Source organism: Ahaetulla prasina, chromosome 1 (assembly GCF_028640845.1).
Source record: "Ahaetulla prasina isolate Xishuangbanna chromosome 1, ASM2864084v1, whole genome shotgun sequence".
Lineage (NCBI taxonomy): Eukaryota > Metazoa > Chordata > Lepidosauria > Squamata > Colubridae > Ahaetulla > Ahaetulla prasina.
The window spans coordinates 237033484-237057255 of NC_080539.1; the positions used below are offsets into that span (position 1 = coordinate 237033484).

Consider the following 23772-nt stretch of genomic DNA (forward strand, 5'->3'; position numbering starts at 1 on the left):
CCACAGGTCTGCAGCCCAGGATTGGGGACCCCTAAACTAAGAGATGTATACAAATATTGATTCAAGATAGTGTAGGAAGTTAGCACCCAGCCATCTCCTAGAAGAATGAAATATTTTAGGAAATATTAAAAAGGCAGCATATAATTCCCTGGATGAGAAATGGAGAAATATGTTTTGAAGACAAAGCAGCTCCCACCTTCCTCCCTCCCCCGCTTTGTCAATGGGCCAGAGGCAGAAACTCATTCCTCCCACCCACCTTTGCCAATGGACCATCATCTGCAACACAATAGGACCCATCTAGCAACAGAAACTCACCACATGGCACCTGGGGAGATTACATCAGCCAGCAAGGCTAGCTAAAAACCCCACCTCCTGGGGGTCTGACAGCCAATCAGGATACTCTCCCTGTGCCCCAGGAAGTTCAAAGCTCAGAGAGGGCATAAAACCAAGGCACGCTCAGCATCTTGCCCCCTTTTCTGTTCTGGAACTCAAACCATGTGATCCTGTCCACCATTAAACTGTCTTTCCAAGCAGTCTCCTTGTTTCCAGTGTCTTTTTCCTCACTTGGAACTGAACCCAGATGGACTTTTCTTCCAACAGTAAGAATGACATGGATGTTATTCATACAGCTGACATTATTGAATACGTAATGAGCAGAAGTCATAGTGATGTGGAAAGAATGTTGTTATTCTGATTTGCAATGACCCTCCCATAACTCTCATTTTTAGGGAGCCTTTTCAAAAAGATTTTGTGACATACTTGAGCTTCTTACTCGTGTTCTAATGTTTTTTCATGTTACCAGTAGGTATCTTTTTGCTCCAGATCGAACTCAATATCCATTCCCATAAAATATATAATTCATTTGCATTCTTTATTAACGTTCCTCTCTACTGTACTTTATGGCCATTTTAAGTTGCATATCTGAATTATATCCAATTTAATCAATTTGACAAGTTCTTCCAAATAATGTTAGGTTTCAAGGTAATTTTCAATCACCCTGAATGTAAAGAACATTTAATAACTTAGATATAAAATTCAAAATAATTTTAATAATTTAGTGAAATGAGCTAAACATTTGGAATGAAATATGGCACTTCAACCCTCTTCAATAAGGAAACATATCCAGTTAGACATGGTTTGGTGTTTTAGGGAACACTTTTTCTCTCTGTACTAAACTTTTATCAGAATACTACTAAGTTTGGTTTAAGCAAGTTAAATCTCCTGACCATTTGTTTTGCAAACTGATACCATCAGCGGTCTCCATGCTGATAGAATGCATGGAAGTCTCTTCCAAGATCTTTTAAAGATCTTCTGGGACTTGTTATTTTAATCCTTGGGTAGACTGATCTGTCACTTCAAACTTGTCAGCTGTGCTTTGTCTAGTAATGGGCGGTTGATAGTACTCTTGATTTTTTGGCAGCAGCTGTTAGAAGTTCATTAGTTATATTCTCAGAGGGGGCAGATGGCTGTAATACATTCTTTCTTAATTATCTCTTATGTGTTACAATTACAGCAGTTTTGGAATTTATTCAGTTTCCTGCCTATCAAAGCTAGGATGTAAACTTTCAAGTTTTAATTAAATAATTACAAACTTCTATTCCTAGGTTGAAAGAGCAAGGTACATGGGAAGAGAGAACAAAAACAAACAAGAATACTTACTTGGTTTTTGAAAATGAATAGGTATCATAACAAATAGGGGTCAGTATGTATTAAAATTAAATTGCCAGAATATTCTTCTATGCAGAAAACTTCAGAAACACTAACAAATGAATGTAATAGCACAACTGTTCATTCATGTAGCTATGAATGAACGATTTATTCATGTAGCTTCCCTCTTATATGCTGTGCAGATGGCTCTGCAGGGGCAAGGAGTTGAAATGGTATAGAAGGGTAGTAGTAGAATGACTCACACTATGATCTCTAATGCAGATATAGGTAGTCCTTGACTTATGACCACAATTGAGCCCAAAATCTCAGTTGTTAAGTGAGACATTTGTTCAGTGAGTTTTGCTCCATTTTACGACCTTTCTTGTTAAGTGAACCACTGCAGTCAATAAGTTTGTAGCATGGTTGTTAAGGCTTCCCCATTGATTTTGCTCGTCAGAAGCGTGCAAACATGATCTTGGGATACAAATATGGTCATAAGTATCAACCGGTTACCAAGCATCTGAATTTTGATCACATGATCATGGGGATGCTACAAAGGTCGTAAGTGTGAAAAATGGTCCCTTTTTTTCCAGTGCCATTGTAACTTTGAACCATCGCTCAATGAACTGTTGTACGTTGAGGATTACCTGTACTCCCTAGTATCCGTATTTTGGATCCCCGCAAGGAAGGAAAGTAGGATTCAGCCATCCTGCACTTTTTGTGGGTTTCAATATTACTGTTCTAGCCTTGTGAAGACCCATTGAGTGCTACTTGTGAAGACCCATTGAGTGCTACTTACCTTTAAATCACTTTTTATTCCTAAGATTTTACTGTACCTGATTTTGATTTGCAACTCTTTCCTGCTTGTTTTAAAGCCCATCTTAAAGCTATGATGTGCATTTTGGGCCCTTTGGTTTCTGGTTAGATTGCAGCAGAATCAAGCCTCCAAATAACCCTGGAACTCAGAGTTGTCTCTGAGCCTAGGCAAGGTCTAAAAAAATATCCGCTTTCTTCCCTTCCTATGCTTCAGCCATTCTTTCTTATCCTTTTTCCAGTTTGAAGCAAGACATAAACCTTGATTTAGCATGACATTTGAGGAAGGAGGTGACTGCTAAATGTATATGCTTGATGAATCTGAAATGAATATTTTCATTAACTAACCAGAATTGCTAACAAAAGCACACTAAGGATAAAAAAATAAAGAAAACAAGATAAAATATTACAATTTTGGTGAGTTCATCAGTGGATGATAAAAGTGTGCCTAGTTTTATAGACAGTATAACAACATTCAGCTTTACATTCAAGGATACATTCATGATCAGAATTCCCTAGGTATTTTTATCAGGTGAGGAATGATGAGACAATTCATTGAGTCCTTCTAGAGCAGGGGTGTCATGTGACGTATCGGGACTTTCCCCCTCTTGGGTAAATGGTGTGGGCGTGGCCAACACATGATGCATCCAGCCCATGGGCCACGAGTTTGACAGCCCTGTTCTAGAAGCTACAGTATAGTGCAGCAGAACATGAGATGTAGTTTCAATAGCCCCTTGTCCACAAGGGCACAGTCTCAGCTCATAGGGGACTTCTTTGTATCAGCCCTCCAAAGCTGCTATGTTGAGAACACCGAAGCATGCTTGGGGGAATTTAGAAACAGCTGTATGGGATAAATATCTCTCACTAGTTGCAAAAAGGATATTGACAACTGAGAAAAATGTTCTTGGGTAAAGCAGACTGGTCCTGTTGGGCTTCCAGATTTTTCGTATGTTGTTTAGATGTGCTGTTCATGATCTATCATTAGGAACACTTCCCTGGAAAAGTTTTTGTGAGGTTATCCTGCATTTTGTAATTTTCCTCAAAGAAGAATTCAGACCTGAGGAAAGGAACCTGGGGTGAAATTCAGCAGGTTCTGACAGGTCCTGGAGAACCGATAGCGGAAATTTTGAGTAGTTCAGAGAACCGGCTAATATCACCTCTGGCTGGCCCCAGAGTGTGTGGGAATGGAGATTTTGCAATATCCTTCCCCTGTCACATCCAGCAAGCCACACCCACAGAACCGGTAGTAAAAAAAAATTGAATTCCACCACTGGAAGGAACAGTCAACCAGTGTGCTATGATACAAGTCCATGTACCTGTTTTGACCTTAGATAGCTCTACCTCCCTCTTTAATACTACAATATTTGGAATTCAAGAGGCTACCTGCAATATAGCCTTTAGTAATTTAGATTGGTCATTTTCAAGAGAACTTGCAAATATGCTGGGTCTGTTTAATTACATTTGAAAAATACTCCCCCTGCTTTTGTTTTTGTGATTAAATGAATGCATATGGTTTTATGTACTATAAATACATGTGACTTCCCCATTATCTATTCTGGCCCTTTTCCTTACAGATAAAGTGGTTTTGCTCTTCTTTTCAATAATACCTATATTTTGATCCCCTAATGAGTTAGCAATTGGACTAAATAACTGTCTTGATAGACATGTGTGTGTGTGTCTTTCTCTTTGTGTTCCCATCATATATGGAAGAAATGGAAATAGTTATGCTACAGAGTAAGAGTTGAAGCTGGCAATTTCTAGCTTCCTGTATTTTCTAATGCAAGTTAACATTATGCAGGCATTATACTGTTGATAAGGTAAAATCAAAAGGTATAATAAGATGTCAAAAAGTGGTATTAATATTATAGCTTTTTTATATACAGACATCTTTCACATTAAAAAGAGTATGTACAATATAAACAGCTTCCATCACCAGGCAAAAGAATTCATGCAATGCAGACAACCTGTATTTTAAATTACTCTCTTTTATTTGGATATTACTTTATTGATTTTCAAAAGAATGCTATCTTAAATGATAAACAAATAAAAAAAAGATTTGAAAAAAGAAAAAGCTCAGGAAAAAAGTGAAAGTACAAGAAAGAAGATAAAGAAAGAACACGAAATAGAAAAAAATGAGTTCAATTCTCTTTAGAAAAGAGAAAACTAAAAATACATTATACTCTTATTCTAACATGTATCTATATTTTTCCGCACTTCCATATAATTCTCCATTTTATAATTCTTATTTAAGAATAATTTCCACAAGCTATTTTTGGTTGTCTGTTCAGCCTGATGGAAAAGTTTGGTGTTTTTTTTTTTTCTTCAATTGACCATGTCTTTAAAAGGAAATAATATCAGGGTCTTTCTAGGGAATATGGAGAAAACAGAAAGGCATTGCGTTTATTTTATTTATTTTATTTTTGTCAATCATATATAAGATAACAGGTAAAAGTATAAACATAATTTGGATACTTGAAAAGAGTAAGTAAAAAAATGGAATATTAGGACATATGAAATGGTGATTTTATGTGTTGACTAAATATCAGAGAGGAATTACATGTCAGAGAGGAATTATGTGACAGAGAGGGAAAAAAGGCAATAAGTTGGTTTGTTACTCCTGTAAATAAGATTGAAAGTCAATTCTTTTACTATATTTTCTTTAATTTCTTTTTTTATTTGTACTTTTTCTCACCCTTTTTCATATCTGTGTGTATGCACACATACACTCACATATATATGATAGTAGAGATAGATAGATAGATAGATAGATAGATAGATAGATAGATAGATAGATAGATAGATAGATAGACAGATAGATAGACAGACAGACAGACAGACAGACAGACAGACAGACAGACAGATAGATTCTCCTTTTTATATATATTCTTATGTTGATATTTTTATTCATGTAAAAATCATAAATAAAAAACTGTATATTTAGATAGAGGTAGTTCTTGAGTTATGACCGGTCTTTCAGCGACCGTTTGAAGTTATAACGATGCTGAACAAAAGTTCCGGCATGTTTGGCAACCAGTTTGACAGTTACAACATCCCATGGTCACCATTTGTAGCCTTCCCTGCCAGCTTCCCAAAAGGAAAATCAGTGAGTTACCCAGCAGGGAAGGTCATAAGCCACTCGGGTAAGTTTCCACACCCTTCCAGCCTTTTTGTACTCATATGCACCCAGGTTCCCTTTCTCCCCCTTCCTGGCATGCATGTCGTGCTCTCCTTTGCTGGCCTCCTTTGGCTTGCTCACATGCAGAGACACACCAGCACCCTTCTTCCTGAGCTGCTATACACTTGTACACAAGTATGCACACACCCTGTTCTCTCTTTCACAGCCTCCCTGTGCTCACGCTCATAGACTGTCCTATCCCACTATACACACACACACACACATATCCACACAAACAAGTAGAGTAAGTCTATTTATTTCACACAACCAATCCTGTAGTCATTCCCCAAGTCCCAGTTCCCTGTGAGCGGTCATTTAAAGTCCATTCCAGGCAACCTAGACATAGCGAAGACAATGCTGGCAAATTAAGCCACAGTCTGTTCTGCACCTAAGGCATAGTAACAGCACTGGCAGGATAACAGTCCCATGATGCTCAGGGTTTAAAGTGCAGCCAAGGCAAATGCAGTTGAAGGCATAACAAAGGCAACACGACTCCAGCAGTTTCCAGACACAACAAAGGCAATCTTGGGTTCAAGGCACAATGATGGCAAATTGCCTTGAGTACAAGGCAATGAGGGAAAAACATTCATAGATGAATAGATTATGAAAGATTGTCTTTGACAACTCCAAGAGTCCAAGTGCTGAAGTAAATTAGGCATTGACCAGTGTTCCTCATTAGGAGAGATGATATTGCCTCTTTGTGAGTAGCCTTGCCAATCTGTGTTGTGCCTCTCAGGCAGGGATGGCAACTCCTCTTCTATGCTAACTAGCTGCAGCTGCGCTTCCGGCTGCTCTTCCTTTCTCAGATTCCTCTCACTTTCCTAGCATGGCTTCACCCCGACCATCCAGTTCTGCCATAGAGCCTTCCATGTTCCTCTTGTGCTCCCCATAGTCTCTGTCAGATATCCCCAGAGCTTCATCTGAGTCATCTGAGTAATCGCACTCTCACACACACACTAGTTCAGTCCTTCCTGGTTCTTCCTGCACATGCACTCTGAACTTTCCTTCACCATCCTCCCTGAGTTCACACCCCAGCAGCAGCCCTCACTCCCAACTGAAATGTGATCTACACCAGGCCTCCCCCACCTACTTGTAGCATACCTGCACTCCTTATCTGGGATTCCCTCCACTTTGCACTTAACGACCCATGAGTCTTGAGTTACAAACACAACTGGGACTGCCTAGACTGCTGTCACTAAGTGAAGTGGTCATGTGACATTGCATTTTATGACTGCATCACTTAGCGACAACAATCTCAATTGCAGTCATAACGCAAGGACAACCTGTGTATATAAAAATTACTTTAAAAGTTAAGTTATATCACTGAATAAAATTAGAATTATTATACATGGATCCTGAAACCTGTTTTGCACCCAGCAGAATTTTTGCACTCCGTCTTAAGTTAATTAGAAAATACAGGCTTTTGAGCATCAATAGTTTCTTTCCATTTTTGTTGTCTCCCTGCTCCCATTTTCTGTTTTTTTTCCAGTCCAACCTGCAAACTCCTAGAGAACTCAAAAGCTCACATTATAAAATTTTAGTTACTCCCCAAAGAAGTATTAACCTTCTCTGACCTTTTTTATTCTTTCTTTCATGGTCGATAGCATTTTTGAAGGTTTCAATTTCTGGGAACACATTAAGCTACTGTGAGCTTGTTGGTTGTATAGATGAATATAGTAAACCTTAATTTCAATTGCACTTCATTTAGTGGATTTCATATATACCAGGCATTAAATGCAAACATAAAAATGTTCTTGGTTTTAATTTTATATATTAGGTATATAAAAAGGTAAAGTATGTACACATAAAATCTTACTACATTAAGCTTTAGAACAGCGATGGCGAACTTTTTAGACAGTGAGTGCCCAAACTGCGCACGTGTGCATGCCCGAACTGAAAGGTGCGCAGACATGCATGTGCGCATGCATGGTCATGCACGAATGGCGTATGTGCTGACATGCACAAATGGGCGCATACGCGGGCATGCGCAACAGAGACTTGAAGACCAGCTGGCCGGCAGGAGGCAGGGCATCCCAACACTGGCAACGTGGCAAGAGATAAGATCTTTTTCTTTCGTGAGCTTCTATTTAATCATTTGCAGGGAAACAGAAGCTCACGAAAGAAACGCCACGGAGATCTGACTTGGGGCGATGGCACTTATGCCAGCAGAGGGGGGTCTGAGTGTCACCTCTCGCACGTGTGCCATAGGTTTGCCATCACGGCTTTAGAAGATATCCCTTCCTCACACTAAACAATCCACTCAAAGGTTTACTGTACTTAAATCATATCTAAAGAGATTTTTATTTTATTTTAAGTCTTAACAGTGTTCCTGCTGTTTAAATATAAACCTCATTTGTTCAGTAAAATATGCTTTGCTTAGCCAGATTATAAAGATTTAAGAATATCTAAAACTGAGTAGAGAGTACAAGAACTGATTTAAAACAATTTTAATTTAAACGATTGAACAAAGCTAGGTGGCATTTAGATTAGAAATTATTTAATATATTTATTTCTTGCTAGTTTCTCTCTTGTTGCCCACAATTTTTCTGATTACAATCACTTAAAATTGCTTTATTCTTAAAAGCCCATTTTCTAAATCTTTTTGAAGACTGCCTCTAAGCACAGTGGTGTCTCCTGGGGAGTAAAACATCTGTGAACTTGCAGTTTGGCAGCTATCAGCACTATAGGTTTTTCAGCCAACAGAGCTAACCAATATATAATTACAATCTGAAATTAGTATTTTAATGAATTGATTTTAGTAAAGGTAAAATGAAATCCACGGGCATTAAAGAAATACTCAGGAAAGGAGGACATTAAACGATAAAACTCAGTAGAAGTGGTCAGCTGATGCCATTTGGAAACAAATGCTAGCTGTGCTTGTTTCAATCAGCAACCCCAAAAAGCCCCTAATTTGGGAGCTATCCAGGGAAGTTTTGAAGTACTGGCATGTGGATTGGCATTTCCAGAAAAATGAGAATCTTTGGCATTTCTTAAAAGATAAATAAAAAATGTTTTCAATGTGCTGATCAGTAACACTTGGTTCAGTTGCTTAAAAAAAAAGCTTATACAAAATGCATATAATTTTTAATATTTTTTTAAAAAGCAGGAATGAAAAAGGACACAACCACTGGAAGTCTACTTCCAACACTCTACTACAGGAGTCTCCAAACTTAGCAACTTTAAGACTCATGGTCTTCAACTCACAGAATTGCCCAGCCAGCAAGGAATTGTGGGAGTTGAATTCCACAAGTCTTAAAGTTGCCAAGTTTGGAGATCCTAGTTCTACTACTACATTTTTATTCCTATCTTCATTCTAAGATGAAAAAAACACTCTATGGGATTTCTTCATCGTAGCTTTCTATGATGGTCTGTCTCAGATGAATCCTGAGTCTAACATAGGATCAGGTGGATCTGGGATTTTGATACAGAGAAGCATAAACCCACTGAATAGTTCCAAAGTGTATTTATGGATTTGAAAGCTCTACTACAAATTTTGTGCCTTTTCCTTCGAATGGTAATTTCTGTGCAAAAACTCTTGATAAATTTATACCAAGTAGAAAAAGAGGAAACTGCTGTGAGCAATTATTATTATATTATATTATTATGTTATTAATGATATTAATATGGTTAGTCAGACAAAAGTTTAGACTAGATTTGAAATTTTTGTCCACTTGTTGAGTCCTTCCCAAGAACTTGGATATACAGATATTGTTTTTCAACAAACGTTACCCAATACTATTTGAATCATTATTACGAGTCTTTGCAAGATCTACAATTTGCTTTTGGAAAATGTCATCTACATGTTCTGGGTTGGCTGGTCAACAGCTGAGTGTAGATATTCTCAAGAGACAGTTGAAGGCAATGTTCTTTATAGCACCCAATTACATCTGTGCTGAAATTACAGCTTTCAGTCAGACAATAACTCTTGTCAAAATTCCTTCATTCTAATCTGGCTTTTGCAAGAAGTATGGAAGACACTTAAAGGTGGTTTCCCCCCCCCCAAAGAGGCTGTTTGTGTGATTTTATTACCTTTGTGAATATATAGGGGTGCTCATGGCTTAACAAATGAGATGAGAAAACAAGCGCTACCTCCTGCTTATTCAATAGGAAGCTTCTGTAACTAAAGCTTATGCAGAGTTCTGCTAAGTCCCCATAACTGGAGCAAGATGTCAAGACATTATTTTTAAATTCCCAAAATGTTAAAAGTATTTGCACCTTCATAAATTTCCTGAAGCTAGTCTTCTTTCCTGAATGAACCTTTGTGTTTGTAGACGTAGTCTTCACCTAGTGACCACATTTGGGGCTGCCATGGTTTCAAAGGACAAAATCAAATCGCCATGACAGGCTTATGATTTTACTTCTCCTTCAGTCATTAAGCGAAGCGATGCATTCACTGTGAAAAATCACATGACCCTGACTATTTTACATCACTTCTCTGTTAACTTTGCAAATTTCACCCACTTTTATCAAAAAGCAAAACAAAGGTTATTGCTCATAGGTATCCCAGTGTGGAGGCAGAAAGAATCATGTTTTCATAAGATTTGCATCAAAGCCAGATGAGTAGCCTGTGAAATTCTTGAAGTACAATCAAGCTATTTCCAAATCTTCTAATTGGTCTTCATAATAATCACGAAATAATATGTTTTGTAAGAAGCATTGAAATTAGTGAGTGCAGTCATTAGTCTTCTGTCAACGAGTTTGAATAATTTGCTGCTACTTACTATGAAATCAGTATAACTTCACTTAAAAGAAAAAGGACACTTTTTTGAGGACCATACTGCTCAGATTTTGAACAGGGAAAATAGATGGTTTGAGAGGGAAATGAAAAAATCTATTTATGCTAAAGTGGAAAATCTTTCCCTCGAGAGAGAGGTGGAGGCCTCAGACACAACCTGTCCCCCATTTTTTTATACTGCTCTTTCATCAGTCTCCAAGAAGATCAAAACCATTTCACATGATCGCCAGAGAGGCCACACTTAAACACTCATTTAAGAGAAGGATTAGGAGAGTAATGACCCTTTATTGACTTTCTGGCTACATGTAAGCTTTGTCATGAGCCAGAAATGAAAATGTAAGTTCAGAAGCAGAATGCATAGGGAAGAAAACAAAATGTCAGGCAAACAATATTGAAACTTGGTAGAAGTTATTGGAAAGCGAGGGTAAGCACAGAAACCTTCAATAGTATTCAAAGGAGTTGACACGTTTCCCTAAAAACCTTACTTCGAGGACAGGAGGCAGATTCAAGTGGTAGATACCATTGTGCTATCTACCATCATGAAAAAAGAATGGAAAATAAATAAATAATTAAAAAATCACATGAGATGGTCAAATTCTCACAAAAGTTAGCTGCTATCTTCTCTGAAACTTCATGAAACAATACTGGAATTTTAACCAAGTAAACAAATTGAATTAGGATTCTGTGTGAGCCATATAGGGATGTTGCAAGGTTAATTTCAGCTGAGCACTGTTGTACTTCACTGGACCATGCTTTTAAGGTTTCATAACCTTGCTGAGGAAAACAGAAATTTAGTTCTCTCTCTCTCTCTCTTATCTAGCTAGCTAGCTACCTACCTACCTACCTACCTACCATATTTATGCCATTGTTTCATATCAGATTCAGGACATTCATACCAGAATTGGAAAGCAGAAGTAGGAAAAAATGCAGCTGGAATCTTCTAAAATTATTAGTGAAGAGTTTGATGAATACCCTAAAGCTAAGTGGCACCATTTACTTAAGTCTCCCACAGTTTTGCTGTACATCTAGAAATTATTCCCAATGTACTGACAGATAAGAAAAGGAAAAATGGGCCTTTTTATATCCATTATCCTGTATAGATTTTATCTGACTTCCATTCATGCTTTCTAGATGCTCTCTCTTCCATCTGTTGGATGGTGTTTTGAGTAACAATTTTTAAAAAGACCATAAAAGAAAAAAAAGCTTTTAGGAAAACTGAGCACAATTTATAATTATCTTCCTCTTTTCACCCTCACATTTAAAGTTGCTACTAACATTTATCAGCTCTGCTACCTTTTCAGAAAGTGATATATTACATTGGAAAATATTAATATCTACAATTAGTATATTGATATATAGCTCACTTCTGTCATTCCTCACCCACTTTCTATCATTTTTCTATTATGCTGCTCTGACAATTTCCTAAAGATTCAGAAGATATATGGTTTTGGTAGAAGCTTTATCACTGTTCTTTTATGGAGTAGGGTCTGCATTCAGTATTTTTAGCAGAGATTTTGGTGTATCTAAGCTTCTAAAGCTAGATAGTTCTTTTAAAAGATTTATTTACAAGCAGAATATTTAATATGCTGCTAAATTTGTTCATGAAAGGGTTCCCTCCCTCCCTATTTTCCTGCTTTGAGGTAGCTTGTCATTTTGGTAAACTAAAAGGACAGGACAGAATTAACACAATCCAATTATCTAAACTATTGAACAAGGGATATTTAGCCACTTTTCATTAGTGAAGTAGAATTGTAAATACCTGAAGGTGCTTTGTCAATTGTTAGGTGGGAAGCAACATTTGCAATCTCAAATGCTGTAGAGAATTGACTCATGTAACTTATTAGACCTATTTGTAAATTCCAATTCCCACTTGTATTTTGGATGTACCTCTACCAAAAACTCAAACACAACACTATTTTTTTTAAAAAGCCTTTATTAAATTCCAAAAACAAACATTAAAATACAAGCTAACATAAATGGGTTATGATCTGAAAACATTTTTGGTAAAATGTTTGCTATCTTGTATGCTAGATTGTATCTAAAACCTTTGCTATCTTGTATGCTGGATTCTTTGAGAGCCATATCATACAAGTTCTTGGAAAAGATTTATGCCTTTCTGAAAAAAAAATATTCTCTTGCTGATTTATTTTTACATCTCCAAACATCCCTAAAATCAAGTCATCTAGTTTTAAAAAAAGATGTTGGTAATTTGTTTTAAGTTTGATTTCTTTACTAGAAGTTATATCAAATTGAGTGGGTACTACTCCATTCCAATCGCCCAACATACACCAGTTCTGGTATGAAAATGAGAATTGCTCCATTAAATGAACAAAAAAAAAATTTTTTTAATTATGTGGCACATAAAGTTCACCTACCATATATTTGACTCCTTGAATCTCCACTTCCATGGCTAAATATCTACTATCTTCCTTGGTCATCTGTCAACAAAAGACATGGCTTCAATTATGGTCTAATGCAGTGGTAGTCAACCTGGTCCCTACCGCCCACTAGTGGGAGTTCTAGCTTTCATGGTGGGCGGTAGGGTTTTTGTCCAATACTGAAACACTTTCCTTTTTTTAAAATTTAATTGACTTTTTAAAAAAAATTCATAGCATTATTTAAAAACATTTTCATTAGGTTTTCATAAAATTCCCCGTGACAATTTAAATTTCTGAAAATATACTATTTGTATTGCCCATGCATAAGTTTGGTTCACGTTAAGTAAGTGAAACTAAATGGCGCTTTAGTGCGACCGCAAACAAAAGAGCCTCGTCCCAGAATAGTTCACGCATCTCCCCCCACACCACCCAGCTGTAACAGACAAGCAGAACTGGTAGCCAGCGCCCCCCAAACCCAATCCACGATGCGTGAGGCATGCACAGATGGCGATACACGGTGCATTACTGTAGAACCGGTGGGTGGTTAGAAAATACTAACAGAGATACAAAAGTGGGCGGTAGGTATAAAAAGGTTGACTACCCCTGGTCTAATGTATAAAACTTCATCTTTTAAAAATGATATAAATTCCTTCCTTAGGTGTCTGTTAATCAAATATTTTACATTTTTCTTCTTTATATGAGTCTCTTGCAAACATGTCATAACTGAATTTAATTTTCATAAATGATGGAAAAGCTTTCTTTTCTTTTGTGGAGCATTAGCTCCATTTATATTCCAAGTTATATATTTATAATATATATAATCCTTATCTGGTCATAAAGTCCAACCCACTCATTGGCTGTGGCCTCCATCTCCAACTTGGTGTTCTGTGTCTCCTGTTGCATTTTTTTCTAAAATTTGTGCATTTTTTGAAGCTTGTCCTGATCTAGTGGAAACTTGTATCAATGGAAACTATAAGGAAAACACTCTTAAAATTATTACCATACTTCCAAGAAAAGAAGGATGAGAATAAGGACCTCTAAAATTTTCACGCAGAAGGATTTAAGATTAGGATTTAGGTATAAATTAAGCGTTTATTGAATGTGGACAATTTAATTACTCATAAACAATTAATAATAATAATAATAATATTTTAATTTGTATACCGCCCTTCTCCCGAAGGACTCAGGGCGGTTTACAGCCAATTGAAAAGGGGTCATTTTTTTAAAGCAGTAAACAATATCTTTTTTGTCAAACCTTTGATGCAGTTCCTGGCATTTCTTGTTTAAAAAAAAATAGGTAATAATGATGTTGGAAAGACCCCTTGTGGATATGCCCAGAGGACTTGAGTAATGTCTAACTGCAATATCCTCTGCCATCTTTTTTCAAATAAATCCTAATCTCCAAGCAGAAAAATCAGATGACTTAGAACATAGAAAAACAGAGTTGCAAGGGGCTTTGGAGATCTTCTAGTTCAACTGGCATAACTGCAGCAGTTATGCCCTTTCCTGGACTAACAATCCCTACTCACAGTCGCTCATGCCCTAGTCACTTCCCGTTTTGACTATTGCAACACACTCTACATGGGGCTGCCTTTGAAGAGCATCTAGAAGGTATAGTTGGTGCAAAATGCAGCAGTCCGCATGATTTTGTGTAGACCCCAGTGCGCATATGTATCACCTCTCCTGTGAGAGCTGCGTTGGCTGCCACTTTATCATGTGCAATGCAAAGTGCTGGTTGTCACCTTTAAAGCCCTTCATGGCTTGGGACCAGGTTATCTGAGGGACTATCTCTTGCCGGTCACATCTACTCGACCCATCAGAGTGGGGAGGCAGGGAATGTTGCGGTTCCCATCCCCTAGGGAGATATATCTGGTTGGACCCAGAAGAAGGGCCTTCTCCGTGGTGACACCCTCTCTCTGGAACATCATTCCCATAGATGTTAGAATGGCCCGCACTCTAACCAGGAAAGAAGGGCAATGCAATGATTTCAGTATAGCATCATCGTGGATCATGATATCATTGCTGGTGGAGGGGCAGGGGTGAAATCCAGCAGGTTCTGACAGGTTCTGGAGAACCAGTAGCAGAAATTTTGAGCAGTTCGGAGAACCGATAGCGGAAATTTTGAGTAGTTTGGAGAACTAGCAAATATTATCTCTGGCTGGTCCCAGAGTGGGGTGGGAATGGAGATTTTGCAATATCCTTCCCCCAGGAATGGGGAGGGAATGGGGGTTTTGCAGTATCCGTCCCCTGGAGTGGGGCGGGAATGGAGATTTTGCAGTATCCTTCCCCTGCCACGCCCACCAAGCCACACCACACCCACCAAGCCACACCCACAGAACCGGTAGTAAAAAAAATTGGATTTCACCACTGTGGAGTGGGATGCTATTTCCATTTGACACAATATCTGGGAAGATAGTGCATGTGATTCATTTTTGAAGGTGAAGAACATGGAATTTCTTTTCATTATACCTGGCTATTAATGTGCCTAGGTTCCAGTATGTTTTGGGTCCAGTCAATTAAAGTTTGTCATCTTACGAGACCCAGAAATGGGTCTTTTCTTTTACATTGCCTGCCCTTTGACACAAAAATCCATTTTGCCCCAACTTTGTTGGTCTTTTGGAAGGCTTTAGAGACATTGTCTTCCCATGCTTGAGGTCTGGGAAATTAGTTGAAACCCAATCATAATCCTGAATATTTGTTTGAAATGGTGTAGGGTTTCCTGCCTGGGCAGAGGGTTGGACTAGAAGACTGCCAAGGTCCCTTCCAACTCATAATAACAATGTTATGTTATATATGATACATTGTTTTCTGTACCACCACTGCCTTTACATGTTTTTATTGTTATCATATATTAAATTGTTTTGTATTGTACTATTTATATGTTAATTAGCTTTATAAAGTTGCTATAGTGAGATGGGCAGCCATATTAAATACATACATTGTTTTGAGGCATTTACCTATAGAAAGGAAAATAGTGTAAGTGTACATTATATGCCAAGAATATACTTTGAAAGTGTTTTGCTTACTTCTTAACACAGATGCCTTGAGAGAAATAAGAGCTGGGTCATTTTCCAACCAGACTATACTTTTGATTATGTATTAATGTCACTAAAACTCACTCCAAGTAGAATTTGATACCATATTGCTGTTTATTTAAGGCAAGGCAGCACTGTAAAAAAGAAAGAAAAAGAAATATACCTGAGTATCTTCTCTCAACATCAGGTGTCAACTCCATTTTGTAATTTGCTTGTGTCATGGGGCAGAAATAGGGGGGAGGGAGTGCTATAAAATATATATTGAAACGTTGAAAAAGGTAAATTATTGAGGACTCTGAGTAAAAAGTTTAGGAAAAGCCTTATAGAAGCTGAAATATTTTTCAAATGCCTTCTAAAGGCTGGAAGATAGTAATAAACCAAAGCTGTATGAAGGACGGATTTTTAATTAAGGAATATGAAAAATTCCATGTGAATATTGCTTTGTATTATTTAATTGCAAATAAAACATTTATTTGGATATTATGCAGACACACATAATATCCTAGTTTTACATAAGAATACATTGTGATAACAATTACGATCATTTTAATAAGAGATGAAACAGTAATCAAAATATTCTAATACATATTCACAGTTAGATTAACCTAGAATAAGCATTAATTAAATCACAAAATCCATTAATATTTTAAAATAATGTACCCTTTCCAAATAAAAAAATTCTGAAAATGCTGCAGTTCACATACAGAAAAATGATTAATCCAATCCTCATAAAAAAGAAAATTAGCCCACTTTTAGGACAAGTTGACTAGTAAAACAATTTAAGTGCTGTATTTCACTATTAATCATCTCTCAGTTCAGAGAAGAGGCATTTCTAGTTTTCTGGAAGGATTCAATAATATAGCATCCTTTCTTCATTGCATATTATTTCACTACCAAAATTTTATGAGCCTTATCTCTTACATTTAAATGTGATTGGATAAATACACAAGGTATATTGTCATATGGAAACAATAACTAAATTATATAGAAACAATAAACAAAGAATATTTAGTAACTCTTAAGCAATGTTAAGTACCGTATATACTCGAGTATAAGCCGATCCGAATATAAGCCGAGGCACCTAATTTTACCACAAAAACTGGGAAAAACTATTGACTCGAGTATAAGCCGAGGGTGGGAAATGAGGCAGCTACTGGTCAATGTAAAAAATAAAGATAGAGCCAAGTAAAATAACATGAATATTTATTTGAACGAAAAACAATAAAAGTGCAAAAGGGGGAAGGAGGATTCCCAGCTTTAGAAAATTTAGAACTCATACCTTTGGTATGACCTGAGCATAGCTCATAAAATTATCTGCTACAATGTACTCCCTACCAATGACTACTTCAGCTTCAACCACAACAATACACGAGAACACAATAGATTCAAACTTAAAAGTGAACCTCTCCAATCTAGATTGCAGAAAATGTGACTTCAGTAACAGAGTTGTTAATGCCTGGAATGTGCTACCTGACTCTGGTCTCTTCCCAAAATCCCCAAAGCCTTAACCAAAGACTATCTAGTATTGACCTCACCCCATTCCTAAGAGGTCTGTAAGGCGTGCATAAGAGCACCAGCGTGCCTACCGTCCCTGTCCTAATGTTCCCTTTAGTTGTATTCCTTTTATGTATTCAATTCATGCTTATATTTATATAATTATTTAATATGTATTTGACAAAATAAAATGAATGAATGAATGAATAGAATAGAATAGAATAAATTTTTATTGGCTAAGTGTGATTGGACACACAAGGAATGAATGAATGAATGAATGAGTGAGTGAGTTACTTCAACAACATTGTCTCACAGAAATTGACAATACAACTGCAAGCATGAAAATGAGTCCTCCTTTAGCTTCCAAGGGACCAGGGTGCCTCTGAAGGTCAGTGCTCTAAGCACTAAGAACCCAGCACAAATCTAAGCCTGTATGCACACCAATAGTGAAAATACCCTGCACAGTGTCTCTTGGCAGAGAAGGTTAATTTTCATAGACGTTGGGGTGGCTCTTTTTTTTGGCAGGGCAATATCTAATATCATTAAACCCAAGTGTGAGGAAAAAGACAGCAGCTAAAATGTTAAGGCCAGTTGTGTGACCTTCTCCAATACAGTTGGCCTGGCTGTTTGCCAAAACTTAAAACACCCTCCCATCCCCCCCTCCCTGCTAAAGCTTCTTTCTTAAAACAATTGTGGTCTTTGCCTTTCATGTCGCTCAACCTTTCACCTGCCAGGTTCCTAGCCCTTCACCCTTGACCCACTGCTGTGTTTGCTTAGCATTGTGCCAATCGACTTTAGAAGTCTGTGTGTGTGTGTGTGTGTGAGAGAGAGAGAGAGGAGGAGGAGGAGTGCAAAGGGGAAGGAGGATTCCCAGCTCTAAACAAAGGAAATCCCGGAATGCCAGCGAAGGCGGTGCTCGCGTTCCTCCTCCCTTGCTCAAAAGCCCCAATAACCTTCACCAGCAAGGCAGACCCCACGGGAAGGAAGGGGCAGGCTGACTCACGAGCATCTGGCTGAAGAGCAGCTGCTCCAGGTCGCCCAGCACGGTGAAGCACGGAGGAGAAGAAAGAATGAAAGAAGGAGGAACGGCCCTCCTTTCTCTCTCTCTCTCTCTTCCAACGGAAAACGCTCTTTCGTTTGCGGGGAGAGGAGGGAGGGAGGAGGAGGTTGGCTTGCTTATTCAACCTTCCGGCTAGCCATCCAGCCCTTCCCAGGAGAAGGCGAGGAGTTTTGGGCGGCGACCTTTTGCTAAGCGGGCGGCTGCCCCAACACCACCAGTTGGGGCGGGAGCCGGGTGAGCTGCAGTAACTCCCGCCAGGCTATGCATTGGCGCGGGAAGCCCTGGCGGTGCAGTCCTTCTCGGCTGAGGAGGAGGTTTCCCGACTGAACTCGCCGCCGCGAGCCACCCAAAGGCCAGAAGAAAGGTCATTCCATCGGAGTAATGGGCGGCTCCTTCCTCTCCGCCTTACCCATGCTGTGCGAGCCGGCTGGGCTGCAACCCTGCCGCCGCCGCTCCTTCCTCAGCCTCCCGGGCTCGCGCTCTAGCAGCCGCCAGCTCAGGCGGACTCGGCAGCTCCCCATCAGCACTCACGGGCGATTCGGGCAGGAGGAGTCGGTCTCGCTCCGTGGCCGTGGCGGCGGCGGCGGTGGCGGCGGCGGAGGCGGCGGCGGGCGCCACCGCCACAGAGCGAGCCCGACTCCTCCTGCCCGAATCGCGCCGTGCGAGTGCTGATGGGGAGCTGCCGAGTCCGGCCTGAGCTTGACGGCTGCTAGAGCGCGAGCCCCGGGAGGCTGAGGAAGGAGCGGCGGCGGCGGGGGTGGAGGCCAGCCGGGCTCGCACAGCATGGGGAAGGCGGGAGGAAGGAGCCGCCCATTACTCGATGGAATGACCTTTTCTTCTGGCCTTTGGGTGGCTCTCGCGGCGGCGAAGCTCGCGTCGGGGAAACCTCCTCCTCAGCCGAGAAGGCTGGCGGCTCCCCTGCCCAGCCCTCTCACTGCACCACCAGGGCTTCCCCGCGCCAATGCACAGTCCGCCAAGTTTGCGCCGTCCGCCCACCAGACACGGGAATGGGGGCCGGCCTGGGGGCGACAAATCCCGCGAGACCTCGGCGGGCCCGCTCCCCGTCCCTCCCATGGGAGTCCGTTCGGTACCCCCTCCTGTGCGGGGTTCCCGAAGACGTAGCCTCGAGTATAAGCCGAGGGGACGTTTTTCAGCACAAAAAACGTGCTGAAAAACTCGGCTTATACTCGAGTATATACGGTAAGTGTTGTTTATCCCTGCTCACAGTCGTTCACAACCCTAGTCACCTCACATCTTAATTATTGCAACAGGTTCTGCATGGGGCTGCCCTTGAAAAGTATCCAGAATTGGTTCAAAATGCGGCAACCCATGTGGTTTTGTGCAGGCCTAGATGTGCACATGTCTCCTTTGGGAGTTGCATTGGCTGCCGATTTGCTTTTGGATCCAATACAAGGTGCTGATTGTCACCTTCAAAGCTCTACATGGTTTGGGACCAGGTTACTTGAAGGATCATCTTTACCCGGTCACATCTACCAACCCACTAGAGCGGGGAGGTAGGGAAGGTTACAGGTCCTCTCTCCTAAAGAGGTACATCTAGGGGGACCAAGAAGAAGGGCATTCTCTGTGGTAGCCCCCTCCCTATGGAATATTTTTCCTGTGGAGATAAGATTGCCCCTGCTTTGACATTGTTTTGCAAGGCCCTGAAGATCTGGCTTTACCAACAGAACTGGGCAACCCAGAGTGGGATGGAGCCTATCAAGTGGCTTATGGATTGACTGATTGTTGTCACTGGGAGGGGTGGTGTTATTGCATATTATTGTGTTTATAGTAGGTTTTTATCTTTGTAAGGTGTCCGGAGTGAATTGGGCAGCCATATACATTTTCTTAAATAAATAAATAAATAAATTTTACAACATATTTTTGAAAAAAAGAAGAAGCTTTTTATACTAGTACAAGAAGAATGTTATCAAAAATTTGGGATGCACTTTGCATGTAAAACTGCTGTGTTTAACATTATGATTCTTAAAATATTCATGAACGAATAATTCACGAGTGCTATCACTTATTCATGAAGTACTTCCAATTTAGATATTTATTTTATTTACCATATGTGTATATATAGTCCTCCTGTAAAACAATTCAAGGAGTCTGTTTTATAGTAATGGCTTGTAATCTAAAATACATGATACAAAAAGAAAACGAATAGTCTCACATGTTTACATCATAAGATTATATAAAAAGAAGGTAAAATAGTTCTTAATGAGAGTTTGAGAAGGAAACAAAAATAATTTGATTCATTATCAAGCCAGTTGTAGAAAATTCACAGCTCTGACAATAATAAGAGAGGAATAACATCTGAATAGAATCCAACAAGACTGAGCTCAGTTAATCCGAACATTGTATAATAGTTTAGCAATGTTGTAAACTTTTGTGCTCTTTCTTTCTAAAAAGACAGCAATGATTAAAAAAAAAATACCGTGTTTCTATTTCTTAAATTATTTTCTCTTTCTCTTTCGAAACAGATATTCTGTGATGCTAAGCAAATCATCCAGGCCACAGACTTATTGGACTGGGAGGATAAAGATGCTGCGGATACTTTGGTTGCTAATGTAGTCCATTCTCGGATCATCAACCCTTTACGCCTTTTTGTGAAGCCCTCCCCAACAATGAAACATGGGCGGATGCCATATTCAGACAACACAGACAACTTTTGGGATTGGCTATCCAATATCACTGAAGTTCAGGAATCTCTTGCACGAACTAAACGCAGACCAATTGTGAAAACTGGAAAGTTTAAAAAAATGTTTGGATGGGGCGATTTCCATTCTAATATCAAAACTGTGAAGTTGAATCTTCTGATAACAGGGAAGATTGTCGATCATGGCAATGGAACCTTTAGTGTTTATTTCCGGCACAATTCAACAGGCCTTGGAAACGTTTCTGTAAGCCTGGTGCCACCTTCCAAGGTGGTGGAATTTGAATCTTCCCCTCAATCAACTCTAGAGACTAAGGAATCCAAGTCGTTCAACTGCCGAATTGAGTATGAGAAAACTGATAGGGCTAAGAAAACCGCACTGTGTAACTTTGACCCTTCAAAAATCTGCTACCAAGAGCAGACCCAAAGCCATGTGTCCTGGTTATGTTCTAAACCATTTAAGGTCATCTGTATTTACATTGCTTTCTACAGTGTTGATTACAAACTAGTGCAGAAGGTCTGCCCTGATTACAACTACCACAGTGAGACACCATATTTATCCTCGGGATGATGTACTCTCTCTTCATCAGTGACTGTTATATCAGGAAAAAAAAATCTGTCTGAAATTCTAGTTTTAAATTTCTTAAGGCATTGTTCCTAATCAGGTTAAGTAAGCAGCTTTCTTCTCCCTAAAGGAAAATTACCACTTGTGGGCTGGTTCACCCATGAATGTTCTTCACTTGGTGACTAGAACATCATGTAGCAACTTGCATATGTCAATGAGCCATCATGATCGAGCACCATGTAACGTTTCCATAAGACTTCAGATCAGAGTCCCTATTTGGCCATGCAGTTGTAATTCCATGATGAATCACTGAATGAGTGGACCAGCCTGAAGGGTTTGCTGTTACCATAAATATTTCAATATCCAAAAATCAAACTACCACTTTTTTCAAAATACAGTATTTGTATTTAATTTCTCATTGTGTCAGATCTTATCAAATATTAATAGTATATAGATAAGTGCAAAAAGCCAAATTCTTTGCAAGGAAGAGACACAAATGATCTCTTACTAAGACTTGCTGCAACAGCAGATTCAGCTGGTAGTATTGGAAAAAAACATTCTTTGTTAGCATTTTAGGAATGTTAAACTGCCAGTGCCAGCAAATTTGTCAAAGGTAATATTCAGGCTCTCTTAACATGTAAGAGATGTTATCAAAATAGATTCTGAAAGTAGCTAAACTTTTTTTTTTATGAGATTAGGGAGAAACATTCAGAGAAAGAAATCTCTCTGATGTGCTGCCATGAATTTTGCTTAACACTTTGGCAAAAAATCTATAGGAATTTAAAATTAGAAGAATTTCTATGAGATTTACATAATTTGTTCGTGAATGAATCATTCACAAGCAATATTATTTGCTTATTAAATATCTACAACCATTCTAGCGATAATCTGACAAAACTGTGCCCTTTATGTAACAATTGGGTAAATCAGTTGCACACTTCTAAAGCCATGTTTATATCAGTAAAGTACATGTTGTAATAGGAGCAGAGAACTGGATAAAAATGTGTTTGTGGATATGTTGCCCACTATAACAGATTTGCAGACAGTGCTATTCTTCATTCAAACATGAAAAGTAAACACAGGGATTTTGTTTTCAAAATCAGTGGGTAGAAAAAGCACATAGTTTGATATGAAAGAATTCTACCGAAATATCCATTTAATGCAAAAATATTGAGAAAATGTGTTCTGTATTGAAACTACTTTGTCCTTAGTCTATTCATGTAATTCAGAAATTGGGATCTCTACCAATTTTGCCATTCTGAAAGCCTACTAAAATTAAAATCACAAGGTCTTTAAAGGGGGCTGTTTTCATTCAGTGCAATAAAGTGTAACTCTGATTTCATAATCTCCCTCTCTGCAGTGGAATCATGTCGAGATACAAACGGACTTGTCTTTTTAGTATCATAAACCCTTGCCAGGACCATTATAGAAAAACTCTTGAAGAAGAAACCTAACATAAAATTATAATGACATTTTTACCACTTTGCTTTCATTGACTAAAATTCCAGATGACGTACATTTGTTTAATTTTTCAAAGCAGTGAATCTTTTTTAAAATGAAACTTTTATGTAAGATTTGCTAATGTAAATACTTACATTTTACCTTTGGATATGAATCAATTGGCTGAAATCAGATAGCTTTCATGTGACCTAGGCATTAACTTATCTCAAACTGAGTAGGTTTCATCAATGAGATAGTATCATCTCAATCCTCCAATCACTTTTTAAGAAATTGTTAAAAATTTTCCAAGAACTATTGCTACAGAGAAAATTCAATTATATCCATCATTCCCCCCCCCCCCCCGAGGCAGAAATAGATTCTTTTTTCTCCTTGCGTCTACCCATTCACAAATCTGTTCCACATTTTCTGGAGCTCAGTTGAAGAGAGAGAAGAGGATACATGAAAATTGTCCCTCTTATTAAACCTGAGAACTTCATTCTCCTCATCCCCAAGAGAAACGAAATGAAACTGGCATATAAACAGTGCATTGTGCATTTTGGGATTGTCACATGTGATGATATATCACCCAAGTATTTATACAGCAGATTCTAGCATGTCTACCTATAGAAAGAGGTAGAAGTTATTCATTGTTGCAACAAAAGTAATAACCGAACAATTCTCACATTGCATGAAACTCCACTCGGCTTCATTTGGGATTCAAAGGTTTTCTGTGCATAGAAGATAGGAGATTACTGTTAGCCACATACAGAGGCA

General features: G+C 38.8%; 1 protein-coding gene across 1 annotated transcript in view; it reads left to right on the plus strand.

The window, feature by feature from the left end:
• The window catches only part of NXPH2 (neurexophilin 2), a 42000-nt gene extending 18561 nt beyond the window's left edge, over positions 1–23439 (plus strand). The window contains exon 2 of the mRNA XM_058165249.1: positions 20821–23439. Within this exon, the coding sequence (XP_058021232.1) occupies positions 20821–21564 (744 nt within the window). The 3' untranslated portion in view covers positions 21565–23439. The remainder of the gene's footprint in view (positions 1–20820) is intronic.
• The last annotated feature ends 333 nt before the right edge of the window (positions 23440–23772 follow it).